The 17,725-nt window shown below is 39.4% G+C and overlaps 3 protein-coding genes across 3 annotated transcripts; 1 reads left to right on the forward strand and 2 right to left on the reverse strand.

The window, feature by feature from the left end:
* Positions 1–210: 210 nt before the first annotated feature.
* Positions 211–1,155, forward strand: LOC122913555 (olfactory receptor 56A3). The gene has a single exon (XM_044260243.1). It carries the CDS (start codon positions 211–213, stop codon positions 1,153–1,155), a length of 945 nt encoding a protein of 314 aa, XP_044116178.1.
* Positions 1,156–8,007: 6,852 nt separating this feature from the next.
* On the reverse strand, positions 8,008–9,833 carry LOC122914238 (olfactory receptor 56A4-like). Its single transcript, XM_044260867.1, has 2 exons — positions 9,585–9,833; positions 8,008–8,703 (listed from the first exon to the last, which is right to left on the reverse strand). The coding sequence occupies exons 1-2, from the start codon at positions 9,831–9,833 to the stop codon at positions 8,008–8,010; spliced, it is 945 nt and encodes a 314-aa protein (XP_044116802.1).
* A 6,331-nt stretch (positions 9,834–16,164) lies between these two features.
* LOC122914239 (olfactory receptor 56A4-like) lies at positions 16,165–17,124 on the reverse strand. Its single transcript, XM_044260868.1, has one exon. It carries the CDS (start codon positions 17,122–17,124, stop codon positions 16,165–16,167), a length of 960 nt encoding a protein of 319 aa, XP_044116803.1.
* Between the last annotated feature and the right edge of the window lie 601 nt (positions 17,125–17,725).

Below are 17,725 nucleotides of genomic sequence, written 5' to 3' on the forward strand. Positions count from 1 at the left end.
GAGAAGAAATAAAATTTGCTAAAGACTGAAATTAATTTCTTTCTCTATATAACATGCAAAATCTCCAGTGAAAGCAAGATAACCTGCTTGAGCACTAAAGTGATTACAATGACGCTGAATTTATCTTCCATTTTAACTACAGTCAGAAACTAATTCTAATCCTATCTTTTTAGATCATCAAAGAGAATCTGTAGAAACAAAATCCACAAGATGACACCTCACAGAAATGGCTCCAATGGGGTTTCAGAGTTCCTTCTGAATTGTTTCATCAGATCCCCCAGCTGGCAGCACTGGCTATCCCTGCCCCTCAGCCTCCTCTTCCTCTTGGCCATGGGGGCTAATACTATTCTCCTAATCACCATCCGGCTGGAGGTCTCTCTACACCAGCCTATGTACTACTTACTCAGCCTGCTCTCTCTACTGGACATGGTGCTCTGTCTCACTGTCATTCCCAAGGTCCTGGCCATCTTTTGGTTTGATTTCAGGTCCATCAGCTTCTATGCCTGCTTCCTCCAGATGTACATCATGAATTGCTTCCTTGCCATGGAGTCCTGCACATTCATGGTCATGGCCTATGACCGCTATGTAGCTATCTGTCACCCACTGAGGTACCCATCCATCATCACTGATCAGTTTGTAGTCAAGGCTGCCATTTTCATTTTGGCCAGGAATGCACTTCTTACAGTGTCAATTCCCATCCTCTCTGCCCGGCTCAAATACTGTGGGAGCAATATCATTGAGAACTGCATCTGTGCCAATATGTCTGTTTCCCGGCTATCCTGTGATGATGTCACCATCAATCGCCTCCTCCAGTTTGCGGGAGGCTGGACCCTGCTAGGATCTGACCTCATCCTCATCTTCCTCTCTTACAGCCTCATCCTTCGAGCTGTCCTGAGACTCAAGGCAGAGGGTGCCGTGGCCAAGGCCCTGAGCACATGTGGTTCCCACTTCATTCTTATCCTCTTCTTCAGCACCATCCTTCTGGTCTTTGTGCTCACTCATGTGGCGAAGAAGAAAGTCTCCCCGGATGTGCCAGTCTTGCTCAATGTCCTCCACCATGTCATCCCTGCAGCCCTCAACCCCATTGTTTATGGAGTAAGAACCCAGGAGATCAAGCAAGGAATCCAGAGAATACTGAACAAAGGGTGGCAATAAGGACAACTGGATCTCTGCATTCCTAAATTAGGGTGACTTATAAATCAGTTAATGGAAAATTAGGTTGAAACTCATAGCTTCACTTAAGTTGAGATATAAGATCAAGGAAAGAAGTAAGTTTAAATCTGAAACAACTTCTTGACTCTATTCCTATGCTTCAAGTATTGACACTTCCCCAAGAAAAATGTAGCATTTCTGTGAATTTTTAAATTTTTCCCCCAATCCTTATAGTTCTATTTTGTCTAAAACATGAAAACTCAGGAGAATGAATTCTAGTTGAAAACTAAATCCCAGTTAATACCGTATTTACTATTTCTGTACAGGTAATTTTTCAAAAATTATATAACTGTGGGGGTGTTTGGTGGCTCAGTCAGTTAAGCATCCAACTCAATTTTATCTCAGGTCATGATCTAAGGGTCATGAGATCAAGTCCTGCATTTGGTTCTGTGCTCAGCTAGGAGTCTGCTTCGTTCTCTCTCTCCCTCTTTCTCTGTCCCTCTCCACTACACTTGTGCTCTCTCTTTCTCTTTCCAAAAAAGAAATCCTTAAAATACATATATTTATAACTGTGGATTTTAAATGTTGAATAAGACCACAGTATTTAAATGTCAGCTCTGAAAGACAAAAACATAGCTAGAGTTCATATGTAAAGTTCTTTCAGTTACTGCCAAACAAGCCAATCACTTTCTTCTCTTCCTATCCTTGTTCAAGAAAATATTGTGTCCTCCTGGTGCAACCCTCAAAAGGGCAGAGCCCTTTCAAGAATTGCTCACATGTGGAGAAATGGGATTACCTGGGTTTCAGAGAAGTTATCACGCAAAGCCTCATCTTTACTCTCTTCACACCATTGTGTGCATGAAGCTTCATCTTCAGGATTCAAACGTGTGATATGTATATAGGGTTCTGCTTGGTGTACAAATATGTCACAGCATCAGATGTTCCAGTAATGAAACTTAAATATACTAAGACCACTACTTATTGAACCAAGATTTTCTAGGCAACTGCTCTGGTATAGCAACTTTGTTAGATTTCAAGGGCACAAAGATGCACAGAACAAATGTACAGTTATTGAAGAACACATATGCTGACAGAATATAATGCAATCTGGACCCCCTAACATTGAAGACATATTTTCCTCTCCATAGAACGAAGTAGAAATTAGGTATAAAGAAATGAGGTATAAATAAGTACAGTAAGCAACTTGAAAAAGAGAAAAATCCTGAGATGGTGAGTTAGAAATTCTGCACTCGAGTACTTGCATAGCCACATACGAGATTTGTAACCAGGAACAAATTAGCACCCTCACTGAGGTTCGGCATCTTCTTCTGTTATATGAAAACAATGAACAAGTTATTTTAGAATATAAATCTCATTCTATGAAGGTCTATGAAACCATGTTCTGCCTTAAGATAGGTATTATGCTTGCTATTGAGTCTTGTTTTCATATTTCTTGCCTTTAAGCATCGACATGAACACTTCCCCTATTGACATCCCCCCCACCATGATAGTTGAAACTAAATGGGAAATATAAACATTGTATTGGGGATAACTTCCAAAGAGCACAATACATGATTTCATTCACAGGTTGAAATTCAAGCCTTCCTATAAGATCATTTGTACATGTACATCATTTACAGGTCCCAGCCTGCATTCACCTGGCCAAAGGAAATCTATGGTCCTTCCTAATGGCAGGGCTACATGTATGTTGACTTCTTTTTCCAATATCCGGGGGGGGGGCCCACAGACAAAGCACAATGAGAAAGTTGTCATACTATCTGCGTCTTCATCTGGTCTTTAGGATTCACATGTTCCCAGAATTACTGATGGGGGAGATATCAATTCCGGGAAGTTCTACTATACCTAAAATTATGGGTTCCTGCCTTCTGACCCTAAGATGGAAGTACCTCAAAGTCCACTATCAGTACAGTTCCCAAAATATAGGCCATTTGTCTTGAAAGAAACTATTTGACAAATTACTGACCTACGTCAGGTTTGGTCTGCCACACATTGTCTGTTTTTTTTAAATCCTCCATTCAGTATAAGTCTTTCTTCTAACAGTCTTCCATTTTGCTACTATCGGACTCCTATTAGTATATCCTTGAAAATGAAAATACATGTATATCACCCTAATAATAAACAATAATTGCAGGGAATATTAGGTCTAAATTCCATTCACATTATACACCTTTATTATATAGACCAGATATCCAACTAAAATTTCACTGTTGAAATATTGCTATTTCAGAGAAAGACCTTAATGCAAAATACTTGTAACTAAATACCAGTGACACTTCTGAAAATAAAAGTGGGATTTACTTCTAAAAGCAAATTTTATCAACTACTATTATGAAATAGATAAAACTTACACCTATATATATTTACCAGCATCTTTCCATCAATCATCTAAAGTGATTTCTTTTTTTTTCCTTTTTTTATGATTGAATCATTTATCTATTTATTTATTTATTTAATAAATTGTATAAATAAATAAAAGAAAAAAAACTAAAAAAAAATTATTTCTTGGGGGGGCCTGGGTGGCTCAGTGGGTTAAGCCTCTGCCTTCAGCTCAGGTCATGATCTCAGGGTCCTGGGATTGAGCCCCACATCAGTCTCTCTGTTCAGCAGAGAGCTTGCTTCTTTTCACCACCACCCCCCTTTCTCTCTGCCTGCCTCTCTGCCTACTCGTGATCTCTCTGTCTGTCAAATAAATAAATAAGATCTTTAAAAAAAAAAAAAAAGACGGTGATTATCAGGCATGCTTGGGTGGCTCAGTCACTGAAGCCCCTGCCTTCGGCTCAGATCATGATCCCAGGGTCCGGGGATGGAGTTCCACATCAGGCTCCTTGCTCAGTGGGGAACCTGCTTTTCTCTCCACCCCAGCCTGACACTCTGCCTGCTTGTGCTCTCTCTCTCTGACAAATAAATAAATAAAATCTTAAACAACAACAACAAAAAAACAGGTGAATACCAAGACCTGACAAAGACTAGAGGTCAATGCAAAACTAGTAAAGGGGAACTCACATTCAAAGAACTAGACAGGGACCCAATCCTACAAACCAGAGACATACAGAAGAGGCCAGAGTTTAAAGGTTAGACCCTATTGTTATAATAGTATAGTAGCTGGAATGCTTACAACAGAGAGAACACTCCTATGTTTTGGGCAAGTTTAATTACAATGGTGCCCAACTTGAAGTATCTTCTTCAAATATGGACTTATTGCATAATTTCATCCTCATTACTCCTAGACTGGATGTCAGTGGAGGCAGATCTGAGCTGAATAGTAGGTTATTAAATCTGGCCAGGGTAGCTGTAAATAAAGGAGACCTAAAACAATCATCTTTCCCCATACACTTTACAAGGGATTCTGGGATCTCACTTGGAGTGGTGGAGGCAGGAACACATTCAGCCTGCCCAGTCAGAGGTTTTTTTCCTACTGACAACATGTTTAATAACATCCTCCTGTGTGAATGTCTTTATTTAATTTGTGTTTTTATTGAGGTGTAATTACAAGGCATAATTTTATTGAGGCATAATTGACACAACATATTAGTTTCAGGTGCACAACATAAGGATTTGATATTTGAATATATTGTGAAATGATCACTACAGTAAGTCTACTTAACATTTGTCACCATACACAGTTAGAAGATTTTTTTAAAAATTTTTTTTATTTAATTTTTTTTATTTTTTATAAACATATATTTTTATCCCCAGGGGTACAGGTCTGTGAATCTCCAGGTTTACACACTTCACAGCACTCACCAAAGCACATACCCTCCCCAATGTCCATAACCCCACCCCTCTTCTCCCAACCCCCCTCCCCCCAGCAACCCTCTTGCTGGGGTTTTGATGTGCATTTCCTTGATGATAAGTGATGTTGAGCACCTTGTCATATACCTCTTGGCCTTCTGTATGTCTTCTTTGGAAAAATGTCTATTAGATCTTCCATCCAGTATTTAATCAGATTATCTTTTTTGCCTTTTTTTTTTTTTTTTTGCTTTTGAGTTGTACAAGTTTGTTATATATTTTGAATATTGGCCCCTTATCAGGTAATATGATTTGCAAATATTTTCTCCCATTTAACAGATTGCCTTTTCATTCTGTTGATGATTTCCTTTGCTGTGCAGAAGCTTTTTACTTTGATGTAGTCCCAATAGTTCATTTTTGCTTTTGTTGCCTTTGCTTTTGGTATCATCCATCCAAAGAAATCACTGCCAAGCTGACATCAAGGAGCTTACTGCTTATGTTTTGCAACTATTTAAATATTACTTTAAAGTTCTATCATTGATTTTGAATATAAGAAGCCCATTACTCTGCTAAACTATACTAATGAATGCCTTTCTTCCTAAAAAAGTTATATAACTTTTATTGCTTACTAATAACAGTATATGAAATTTCATCCACAAATACTACTGTTTGGATCAAGACTCCATAATCCAGATCCACATAGTGAGAACAAAAGTTTTGAGAGTCAAAATTATTTATTAATTGAAAAAGCACCTACAAAGTGCTAGATACAAAGAAAAATTAAACAGTCTCTGATCTTGCTGGGATTATAGTCTTTGGGAGGTGGCAGCCAAGTATGCATCCAGAGTACCCAACATGTGAACAAATTTCTTGAAGAAAGGGATAAGAATAAGTGGATAATTCATTGACATAATTTGTATCACACATTTAAATGGGATTAAATACATACTTTATACTCTGATGACTTGGGGGCGCCTGGGTGGCTCAGTGGGTTAAGCCGCTGCCTTTGGCTCAGGTCATGATCTCAGGGTTCTGGGATCGAGCCCCGCATCGGGCTCTCTGCTCAGCGGGGAGCCTGCTTCCTCCTCTCTCTCTCTCTGACTGCCTCTCTGCCTGCTTGTGATCTCTGTCTGTCAAATAAATAAATAAAATCTTAAAAAAATAAAAATTAAAAATATACTCTGATGACTCAAACTTCTGTCTCTGGCTTACACCTGGTCCCTGAACAGTGCCACAAGTCCAGTTGCTTACTTTTACTTCTCCATTTGGATATTTAGTAGTCATAAAATTCATTTTAAAGGGTGTCATTTGTAGGAGTTCAATATGGAAATAGAGTTAAGTGTCTGAAGCTAAACTTCTAATATCACATATAAAACTGGATCCTCAGTTAATGGCACTTTTGACTTTCCAACTACTCTTGAAAAAAAGCCTTGGAGAAATAGACTCTTACATATAGAAAATAAACTGATGGTTACCAGAATGGAGGTGGGTGGAAGAGTGGGTTAAATAGGTAATGGAGATCAAGGAGTGTATTTGTTGTGATCAGCACTGGGTGTTGTGCAGAAGTGTTGAATCAGTATACTGTACACCTGAAACTAATATTACACTGCATGTTAACTAACGGGAATTTAAATTAAAACTTTAAAAAATATGGAAAGAACCCAGAAGTCCATAGACAGATAAATGGATAAAGAAGATGTGGTATAGGGGTACCTAAATAGCTCAGTTGGTTAAGCATCTACCTTCGGTTCAGGTCATGGTCCCAGGGTGTTAGGATTGAGCCTCATGTCAGGCTCCCTGCTCAGGGGGTAGTTTGTTCCCCCGCTCTGCTGCTGCCTCCCCTCCTTTCTCTCTCTCTCTCTGTCCCTGTCTCTCTTTGTCTCTCTCTCTCTCTCTCAAATAAATAAAAATCTTAAAAAAAAAAAGAGTGGTATAGATATATTATGGAATATTACTCATCTATCAAAAAGAATGAAATCTAAGGGGTGCCTGGATGGCTCAGTGGGTTAAAGACTCTGCCTTTGGCTCAAGTCATGGTCCCAGGGTCTGGGAATCAAGTCCCACATCAGGCTCTCTGCTCAGCAGGGAACCTGCTTCTGCCTCTCTCTCTCTGCCTCCCCCTCTGCCTACTTGTGATCTCTGTCTGTCAAATAAATAAAATCTAAAAAAAAAAAAAAATGAAATCCTGTCATTTACAGCAACATGGATGTAACTAGAGGGTATTAGGCTAAATGAAATAAGTCAGAAGAAGACAAATATCATATTATTTCACTCATGTGTGGAATTCAAGAAACAAAACAGATGCACATGGGGAAAGCATAGGAAAAATAAAATGGGAAAAAAACTGAAAGGGAGGCAAACCATAAAGAGCCTCTTTATAGGAAACAGACTGAGGTTTCTTCAGGGGAGGTGGGTGGTTGGATGGGGTAACTGGTGAAGGAGGGCACTTGAGGCAATGAGCAAGGGTGTTATATGTAACTGATGAGTCACTAAATTCCACCCCTAAAACAAATAATACACTATATGTTACCTAAATTTAATTTAAATTAAAAAAAACCTTTTAAACCTTTAAAAAAAAAAAAAGGCCTGGATTCATCCTTTATTCCTCTCCATCTTTTATACCCTAAATACAGACTCTCAGCAAATCTTGTGACCCATCACTTCAATTTTTACTCACCACCTTAATCCAAGTCATTATTACTTTTCATTTAGACTATTCAAATTACATCCTCACTGGTTGCCCTGACCCGAGTCATATTTCCCATGTTCTATTTAAAGTGTTGTCTCATCCTCGCCCTATGAATTAATTGTGACAGGGACTCAGAATGTAAAGACTGAGAAGTATGTAAAAAGTAATCATTTAGTGAGCGAAAATTGAAGGATTGTGATGGCAAGGGGTTAGAATAAAAGGGCATTTGAAGCCCAAACATGTGTTCAAGAGGGTTTGAGGAGGAGTTGTGAGGGTAAATATTGTGATAGTGGCTGGAGAAGGTTTAAGTTCAAGATGAGGGTAGCATCACGGATGTAAATATGTTCCTTGTGGCATTCAGATGAAACCAACACTAAAACAAATTTCCATAATCCCTGGTCTTTGACTCGTACCTCTCAGAACTGGTACTTGAGTATCTTGATAATCCCTTGCTTGATTTCCTGGGTTCGTACTCCATAAACAATGGGATTCAGGGCTGGTGGGATTAGGTGGTGTAAGACATTGAGAAGAATGGGTACCTCTGAGGGCACCTTCTTTCTTGCCTTGTTTGTGAAGATAAATACTAGCAGCAACGTATAGAAGAAAAGTATAAGAAAGAGATGGGAACCACAAGTACTCAAGGCTTTGGTGGCTGTACCTCCTGACTGCAGACGCATAACAGCCCTCAGGATAAAGCAGTAGGATAGCAAGATTAGCACGAGGTCAGAACCCAGTAGACACCAAACACTTATAAACTGGTAGAGCTTATTTAGGTGAATATCCCCACAGGAGAGCTTTGCTACAGAAATGTTGGCACAGATACAGTTCTCTACAACATTGCTGGCACAGTAGTTGAGCCTGGCAGCCAAAACTGGTGTAGGTAATGTGGCTAGCAAATTGCGAAAGACAATGAAGATGGCTGCATAAATGACAAATTTTTCAGTGATGATGGATGAGTAGCGTAGAGGATGGCAAATGGCCACATAGCGGTCATATGCCATGACCAGAAAGGTGGAGGACTCCATGGGAAGGAATGTATTCATGACGAACATCTGCAGAAAGCAGCCTGCAAAGCTGATGGTCTTCATGTTGAACCAGAAGATGAGCAGGACCTGCCAGAATCATTATTCTCAAAAACTGCATCTATTCACATCCCAGGGTACCTAACCTGTTGAAACCCCCATGGTTTCAACAACCATCTATATCCCCAAACCACAGTCCCCATAATCCCCATAATCCCAGCTGGTACAATATTCTAATTTCAAGTATCTTCTAAGGGCATCCCAATTAGAGCCAGATTTATACCCTTTTCTCTCCATTTATAGACCATGCCTTTTGCTTGTAAGTATTTGTTTCTAGGCTGTCTTCTCTTGGTCAACCTTAGAGTTCTTATCCGAACTCCAGCTGAACACATCTGCCCACCTAAATGCATCACAAGAACATCAAAACTCAGTAAGTCTAATACTTATATTTGAATACCCTCTAATCTCTCTGTACACATAAGAAACCTCTTCCAAAAAAAAAAAAAAAGAAATAAAAAGAAGAAAGAAAGAAAGAGGAAGGAAGGAAGGAAGGAACCTCTTCCAATTATTATTCTTATCTCGGCATATGATGTAAACATATATCCAGTTACATTTTTAGAAAATAAATTCTAGAGCTCTTAGATGTAAATGTGGGGTCATTCTGAGTCAAGAAGAATCTCTCCCTAGAAGTAAAAAGAAGGTCAAAACTTGGCACATCACTGACTGAAACATTGAGAGAGGACTCATTAGTTGGGAAAAAATGAAACCTTAAAAATGAAACCTTAAAAAAAAAGTGGACACTGAGAATGAGAAGGGGGACATGTGTGGGAGATGTGATGGACCCAGTGTGATGGTATGGACAACTCTTTGAGGGTTTGCCTTCAGGGGTAGGAGGATTTACAGTAGCAAAACAATACTATTCACAGAAAGATGAATGAGTGCCTGGAAGTGAATCTAGAGTGGGGTCTGACCTTAGGGATGACAGTGAGGCAGAGGATGATATCCAGCATGGAGAGGATGGCAAGCAGGTAGTACATGGGTTCGTGCAGAGATGTCTCCTGCTGGATGGTGATTAACAACACAGAGTTAGCCCCAATGGCCAAAACCAGGAGGGGAGCCAGGACAACAGATAGCCAGTGCTGTGTGTCCTGCATTCCTGGGAAGCAGATCATCAGGAATTCAGTCACCTGGGTGCCTGTGTTGTTGAGAAATAGTACCATGACGGTCAAGTGGGCCTGAAACTGGTTGAAAGAAAAGACATGAATTCAGGGTTTGACTGTTTCATTAGTAACCTCCTAACCAATGTACCTGCCTCTGTTCTAGGCTGTCAAGTTTCTCCATGGTTCTGCTGACATAAAATCTGTCTAAAGTTTAAATTGTACAAGTTACTCTTTGTTAAAACAATGTCCTTAGCACTCATAATTTATGAATAAAGAATAACTCCCTTCACAAGTATATTCCAACTCCACACATAGACCGAGCCACTGATAGAACATGCTTTGCACTTTGTCTCACCTCTGTGTTTTTACAAGTCATATCCTCCTCCTACATCAACTCTCTTGCCCTCAAATAACTAACTTCTGTTTGTCCCATCCTATCTGGACCAAGAGTTACAGCTTTTAGGAATGCTTTTTCTTGTTACTCTTTCTGCATGCATATCTAGATGCTTTCCCTTTCCATTGTTTCTCTATGATTCTTAAATATCCTGAGCATGCTGCTATTAAAACATTTTTTAAAAACTCTCCTACACAAATAACATTTCCTATTTGTTTTCCAAACATTCAGTGCTCCATCTGTCAGCAAGGGAGTCTTGTCTTTTTATCATAGCTCGGAGAAAAGGACCTCATTCATCTGCTGACATCACAGGCACTCAATAAGTACAAGTCAGATACATGAAACTGACAGATTATTGAAAGCATCATAATACCCTTGGCCCTTTTAAATTAGCATCTCCATATCTTTCTGTACTGTGAACCACCAGTATTTTTGTTTAACACTCAGTAAAAAGCTGAATAAGGCAGAATGGGAAAAAAATTAGTGGTAAAACCTTACGGTGAAAATAATAAATACAAAAGATATCTTACTTGCCTCTTATTTGCAAGTATCTTACTTGCATCTATATTTGGTAAGTAACTTAAAATAATTAAATAAAAAACACTATATTTCCTGGGTAGGGAAAAAAAATAAGGAAATGAGGCCTCTAGAACAAGAGAAGAACTAAAGGAATACTGAAATATGCCCCCAAGACAGGACACTGCACAACTGGAGCTTCAGTTCTTTTCAAGTATCCTAACCATTCCAGACCCTGATGGGAAGAAGTTGCAGGGGTCTGCTGTGTTCTCCTCTGAGGCAGGGGAAAAACCATCTCTCACAGGTGGAATTTGTGGCATGTTATTGGGGTGCCCCCAGGCGTTTGCACAGGCGCGCGCGCGCGCACGCACACACACACACACACACACACACACACACATCTCCCAATCAAGGTTTAGAGCTGTTTTGGTTTTTTTTTTTTTTTTTTTTCTTGAATCTACAGGATAGATTCATTCTGTGTCTCATCAGGATTCTCCTTTATCTAGACCAGTGGATCTCAAATGAGATCACCTGGAGAACTAGTTGAAACGCAGATTGCTGATACCAACCTCCAGAATTGCCAATTCAATAGTTCTGCGGGGGGGAAAGCCAAGAATTTACATTTCTAACAAGTTCCCAGGTAATGTCAATACTGCTTTTCCAGGGACCATGCTTTGAGAATGACAAAGCTACACCCACCTGTCGTAATGGACCTAACCACTGATTTAGGCTACCCTAATCCAAGACTGCCACCTCGTGCTGCCAGTCCTAACCTCAGCTCTGCTCAGCTTTAATATCATATTGGCTGCTTCTCCCATTATCTTTACTTAACTGAGCACAGTTCTGCCCAATCTCTGGTCTCCTAATTCAAAAGTTATTTTCCACACATAGCTGTCCAATTTTCCCAACACCATTTATTGAAGAGACTGTCTTTTTTCCACTGTATATTTTTTTCTGTTTTGTTGAAGATTATTTGACCATAGCATTGATGGTCCATATCTGGGCTCTCTCCTCTGTTCCACTGGTCTATGTGTCTGTTTTTATGCCAGTACCATGCTGTCTTGGTGACCACAGCTTTGTAGTAAAGCTTGAAATCAAGCAATGTGATGTCCCCAGTTTGATTTTTCTTTTTCAACATTTCCTTAGCAATTCGGGGTCTCTTCTGATTCCATAAAAATTTTAGGATTGTTTGCTCCAGCTCTTTGAAAAATGCTTTGAAAAATTATCGGAATGGCACTAAAAGTATAGATTTCTCTAGACAGTATAGACATTTTAACAATGCATATTATTCTGATCCATGAGCATGGAATGGTCTTCCTCCAGGGACACTCTGGGAATTCTGTTGGTTCCTTTTTCAGTTTTATTTCTCTGCCTGGATCTATAGTTCTTAGCCACCTTTCCTAGGAGGACCAAAGCTCATTAAGGTCAGAAACAAGGTATGCACAATTTTTCTTTGTGGCAGTTAGCACAAATCCAGACACTTAAAATATGCCTCTAATAATCAGAGACAAAGCTGAGCTGACCCATACCCTAACATCCTTATACTTTTCTGACATGGGTGATCTTCAGGGTCTTCACATACTAACATCTGAGGACACAATAACATACTTTTAAATAAATAGTGAATTAAGTTGAAGACCAAATTCAAAGTATCACTTGTGCTTGGCTTTTCAGTGTACTGTTCCCAAAAATACTTACAGAGAAATTCTGCTCCAAATGACAGTTTGACCATCCAACTGCTGTCAGGCAATGTATGACTTCTCCTTATGGATTTGGTTGAATGGAAAAGATTTATGTGACCTGAAGAGAAACCAGAATATTGTGACTTTGGACAACTTTATGAAGATATTGTCCCTATAATAGCCACCACTCTCCTGTGGCTGGAAATATGAAGAGTTGGTTGGGGCATTCTGCTCCCATGGGTTCCTGCCTCCTGCAGATACACACACATTTCTAATGTTAAAAAGAGATTTCTATATTTATACTCAGAGTAAGTGTAAGAGCAGTGATTAGCTCATAGCTTCTTTTGAGGTGTCTGAGAATTACATAAACTGAGATGTACTACTTGTAATGGAAAGGAATATCACTAGGGGTATCTGGAATATCACAGGGATCAGGAAGATGGAGTTAAAACACTCTTTAGGAAGAAAAATGACTTCATCTTACATATTAGCTACATTCTAGTAAAATAGTTTTTAAAATTAGTGCTTTATGATGACTTATCTCATCATTGACTTACATTAAGTTTTAGAAATATCTTCACACAGGGAAAATATGTCACTGAAAGGAAAACAACTAGATGGAATCCTGAACGCTACAAACAGTGTGTTTAAATAGACTGCAGTAAGTCAAGAATATCAGTTTTTATTCTGGGATTATCACCAAAATAATCACCAAAAGAGATAATCACCAAAGGCATAAAAATTTCATTAATCCAAAGAATGACAAGAAAGAAGAAGGAGGAAATTAAAATGTGTGAGATAATATTCAAATCATAAGACGGTAGCTATAAAGCAATCAGCAATTCCATTTATGTAAGTGGACCAAGTATTAAGTAAAAGACTAAGACTATCATATTGAATATATTCATGTTACTTAAAAAAGACATATTTTCAGAATGATTGAAAACAAAAGAATGGAAAAAAATATATCATTAAAATACTAACAAGGAGGGGATGTGGAGAAAGAGGAACCCTCTTACACTGTTGGTGGGAATGCAAGTTGGTGCAGCCTCTTTGGAGAACAGTGTGGAGATTCCTCAAGAAATTAAAAATAGAACTTCCCTATGACCCTGCAATTTCACTCCTGGGTATTTACCCCAAAGATACAGATGTCGTGAAAAGAAGGGCCATCTGTACCCCAATGCTTATAGCAGCAATGGCCACGTCACCAAACTGTGGAAAGAACCAAGATGCCCTTCAACGGACGAATGGATAAGGAAGATGTGGTCCATATTCACTATGGAGTATTATGCCTCCATCAGAAAGGACGAATATCCAACTTTTGTAGCAACATGGACGGGACTGGAAGAAATTATGCTGAGTGAAATAAGCCAAGCAGAGAGAGTCAATTATCATATGTTTTTTTTTCCAATTTATTTATTTTCAGAAAAACAGTATTCATTATTTTTTCACCACACCCAGTGCTCCATGCAAGCCGTGCCCTCTATAATACCCACCACCTGGTACCCCAACCTCCCAGCCCCCCGCCACTTCAAACCACTCAGATTGTTTTTCAGAGTCCATAGTCTCTCATAGTTCACCTCCGCTTCCAATTTACCCAAATTCCCTTCTCCTCTCTAACGCCCCTTGTCCTCCATGCTATTTGTTATGCTCCACAAATATGTGAAACCATATGATAATTGACTCTCTCTGCTTGACTTATTTCACTCAGCATAATCTCTTCCAGTCCCGTCCATGTTGCTACAAAAGTTAGGTATTCATCCTTTCTGATGGAGGCATAATACTCCGTAGTGTATATGGACCACATCTTCCTTATCTATTCATCCGTTGAAGGGCATCTTGGTTCTTTCCATAGTTTGGCGACCGTGGCCATTGCTGCTATAAACATTGGGGTACAGATGGCCCTTCTTTTCACGACATCTGTGTCTTTGGGGTAAATAACAAGGAGTGCAATTGCAGGGTCATAGGGAAGCTCTATTTTTAATTTCTTGAGGAATCTCCACACTGTTCTCCAAAGAGGCTGCACCAACTTGCATTTCCACCAACAGTGTAAGAGGGTTCCCCTTTCTCCACATCCTCTCCAGCACATGTTTCCTGTTCTGTTAATTTTGGCCATTCTAACTGGTGTAAGGTGATATTTCAATGGGGTTTTAATTTGAATCTCCCTGAGGGCTAATGATAATGAACATTTTTTCATGTGTCTGATAGCAATTTGTATGTCTTGATTGGATAAGTGTCTGTTCATATCTTCTGCCCATTTTTTGATGTGTTTGCCTGTTTCATGTGTGTTGAGTTTGAGGAGTTCATTATAGATCCTGGATATCAACCTTTTGTCTGTACTGTCATTTGCTTATACACTAACAATGAAAATACAGAAAGGGAAATTAGAGAATCAATTCCATTTACTATAGCACCAAGAACCATAAGATACCTGGGAATAAACCTAACCAAAGAGGTAAAGGATCTGTACTTGAGGAACTACAGAACACTCATGAAAGAAATTGAAGAAGACACAAATAGATGGAAGACCATTCCATGCTCTTGGATTTGAAGAATAAACATTGTTAAAATGTCTATACTGCCTAGAGCAATCTATACTTTTAATGCCATTCCGATCAAAATTCCACCGGCATTCTTCAAAATTAATTTTTTTTAAAAGTTGGGTATTCATCCTTTCTGATGGAGGTGTAATATTCCATTGTAAATATGGACCATACCTTCTTTATCTAATTGCCTGTTTAAAAAATAAAAAGATAATAATTAAAAAATAATAATAAAGAGGGGACTCTGTTGCCAATGCAAATTAATCCCAAGAAATATTGTCTAATACATGAATCCCCACCATTTTTAGGGCATGATCAGGAAGGAAACTGAAAAGAATTAAACACACCTGTCCTTGTTCAAATAATCCACTAATATGGTTGTCCAGATCCCATAGGATGTTATATTGGCACCAACACAGACTATGAGGATTGACACAACAGAGCTGAAAGTAGAATGAATAAGTCGACTTAACTGTATATCTAAGATAAGCAGGAAAAATTGGGGATATAGATAGTTCCTGAAATCTGACAGAAAAGTGAGATAGGAGGGGAGGTAGACACAAGTTAGTAAAGCACATCTGAAAACAGGACACACACTTTCACTTAAAACAAAATGCACACATAGAAAAATGAGTCATCTTAGTATTTTTTAATTCATTAAAAATAAGTAAAGAACTCCAGGAAATTCATAATCCAGAGAAGTGGCAATAGATAAATATATTAACAATATCTGGCAGGGCTTACAGGAGGCAATGGGTGATACATATCATTCTCTCACTGTAAGAATCAAAGGTTTAGAGCCAACTTCTGTAACTTCACAGGAGGTCCATTCATGACACAAAACCATTTGGAACTGTGTCAGGTAGAACCAAGTGGTCTAATACGTATCTAAGTATTAAGCAATTGAGGAAACTGAGAGGCACTGGAAGTGACTAGAATACTATTTTTTCTTTATTTGAAAAAGAGATTCACTCTAATTAAGACCCTGTACTTATATATAACTTGACAAGTCTCTCTCACACAGATGAGGTTAAAAAAAAATTTCCAGATAACACCAGAATGCAAAAAAACTAAAGTTCCAGTCAGTGCAGGGAAAGTAGGAGTCAGGATAAGAATATCCCCATAATCAACTGAAAATTTGGAGAATGAAAAATCTAAACTTATTCCTGAAGTAACTAAATTCCCTATTCATCATGAAAACTATTCCCCATCATCAATTTCAATTCTCCAGGTTAGCTCTCACCCATTTTTACCTCTTACAACCTTCTCAGCAGCTTCTGGATTCCCTGCTTGATCTCCTTGGTTCTCACACCATAAACAATGGGGTTTAGAGCTGGGGGGATGAGGTGGTGCAGGATGTTGAGCAGGATGGGGACATCTGGGGGAATCTTCTTCCTGGCCACGTTAGTGATGACCAGAACCAGCAGGACTGTGCTGAAGAAAAGGATGAGGATGAAGTGGGAACCACAAGTGCCTAGAGCTTTGGCCATAGCACCCTCAGCCTTGATCCTTAGCACAGCTTTCAGGATGAAGGAGTAGGACAGAACAATAAGGATGAGGTCAGAGCCCAGTAGGGTCCAGCCTGCCACAAACTGATAGAGCTGATTGAAGGTGATGTCATCACAGGAGAGTTTGGACACAGACAGGTTAGTGCAGATACAATTCTTGATGATGTTCTCTGCACAGTATCTGAGCTGGGAAGAAAGTATGGGGATAGGCATAGTAAGAAGGCCATTCCGGGCCACAACAAAGATCGTAGCTTTAATCACAAATTGGTCAGTGATGATGGCTGGGTATCGTAGTGGGTGGCAGATGGCCACATAGCGGTCATAGGCCATGACCATGAATGTGCAGGACTCCATGGTCAGAAAACTATTCATGATGAACATCTGGAGAAAGCAGGCTGAGAAGCTGATGGATTTACTGTCAAACCAGAAGATGGCCAGGACCTTGGGGATGACAGTAAGGCAAAGTACGATGTCCAACAGGGAGAGGAGGCTGAGCAGGTAGTACATGGGCTCATGAAGAGAGGCCTCCAGCCAGATGGTGATCAGCAGAGTGACATTGGCCCCCATGGCCAGGAGGAAGAGGAGGCTGAGGGGCAGGGACAGCCAGTGCTGCCAACTCTGGTAGTTAGGGAAGCAAATGAGGAGGAATTCAGAGACTGGAGCAGTGGAGTAGTTGCTGGGTGAAGCCATATAAAGTGTCCTACTCATTACTGACACTTCAGAAAACCTTAAAGGGTAAGACAAGAATAAATCCATCCAAACAATAAGAATACCCATGGGGAAGTAACTTATTTTTCATACACCCGGCTACCCCATCCCTGCACCCCTTTGCCTTTTGTAACCTTGAGTTTGTTTCCTAGAGTCCAGAGTCTCTCCTGGTTTGTCTCCCTCTCAGAATTCTTCCCATTCAGTTTTCCCTCCCTTCCCTGCTAGTCCCCCACACTATTCCTTATGTTCTATATATAAGTGAAACCATATGATAATTGTCTTTCTCTGCTTGACTTATTTCACTTTGTATAATCCCCTCCTAAGTACTTTATAAATATGAACTTGTCCATCCTGTTAAAAATCCTATAAGTAGGATGATAGTAGAATGACCATATTTCCTATTTGCCTGGGATAATTCCCATTTAAGCCCTTACACACTCTTAATAGTTTCCCAGCTTGGTTGATAAATTACATGATCATCCTCCTTATAACAAAACACCATTGATAGTCCAATTTTACATATGAGGAAACAAAGGCAAGAGTAAGTAAAGTCATTTTATTAAAATCACAGTGGTGTAGCCATGCTTTGAAATTATGAAGT

Source organism: Neovison vison, chromosome 7 (assembly GCF_020171115.1).
Source record: "Neovison vison isolate M4711 chromosome 7, ASM_NN_V1, whole genome shotgun sequence".
In the NCBI taxonomy this organism is placed as follows: Eukaryota; Metazoa; Chordata; class Mammalia; order Carnivora; family Mustelidae; genus Neogale; species Neogale vison.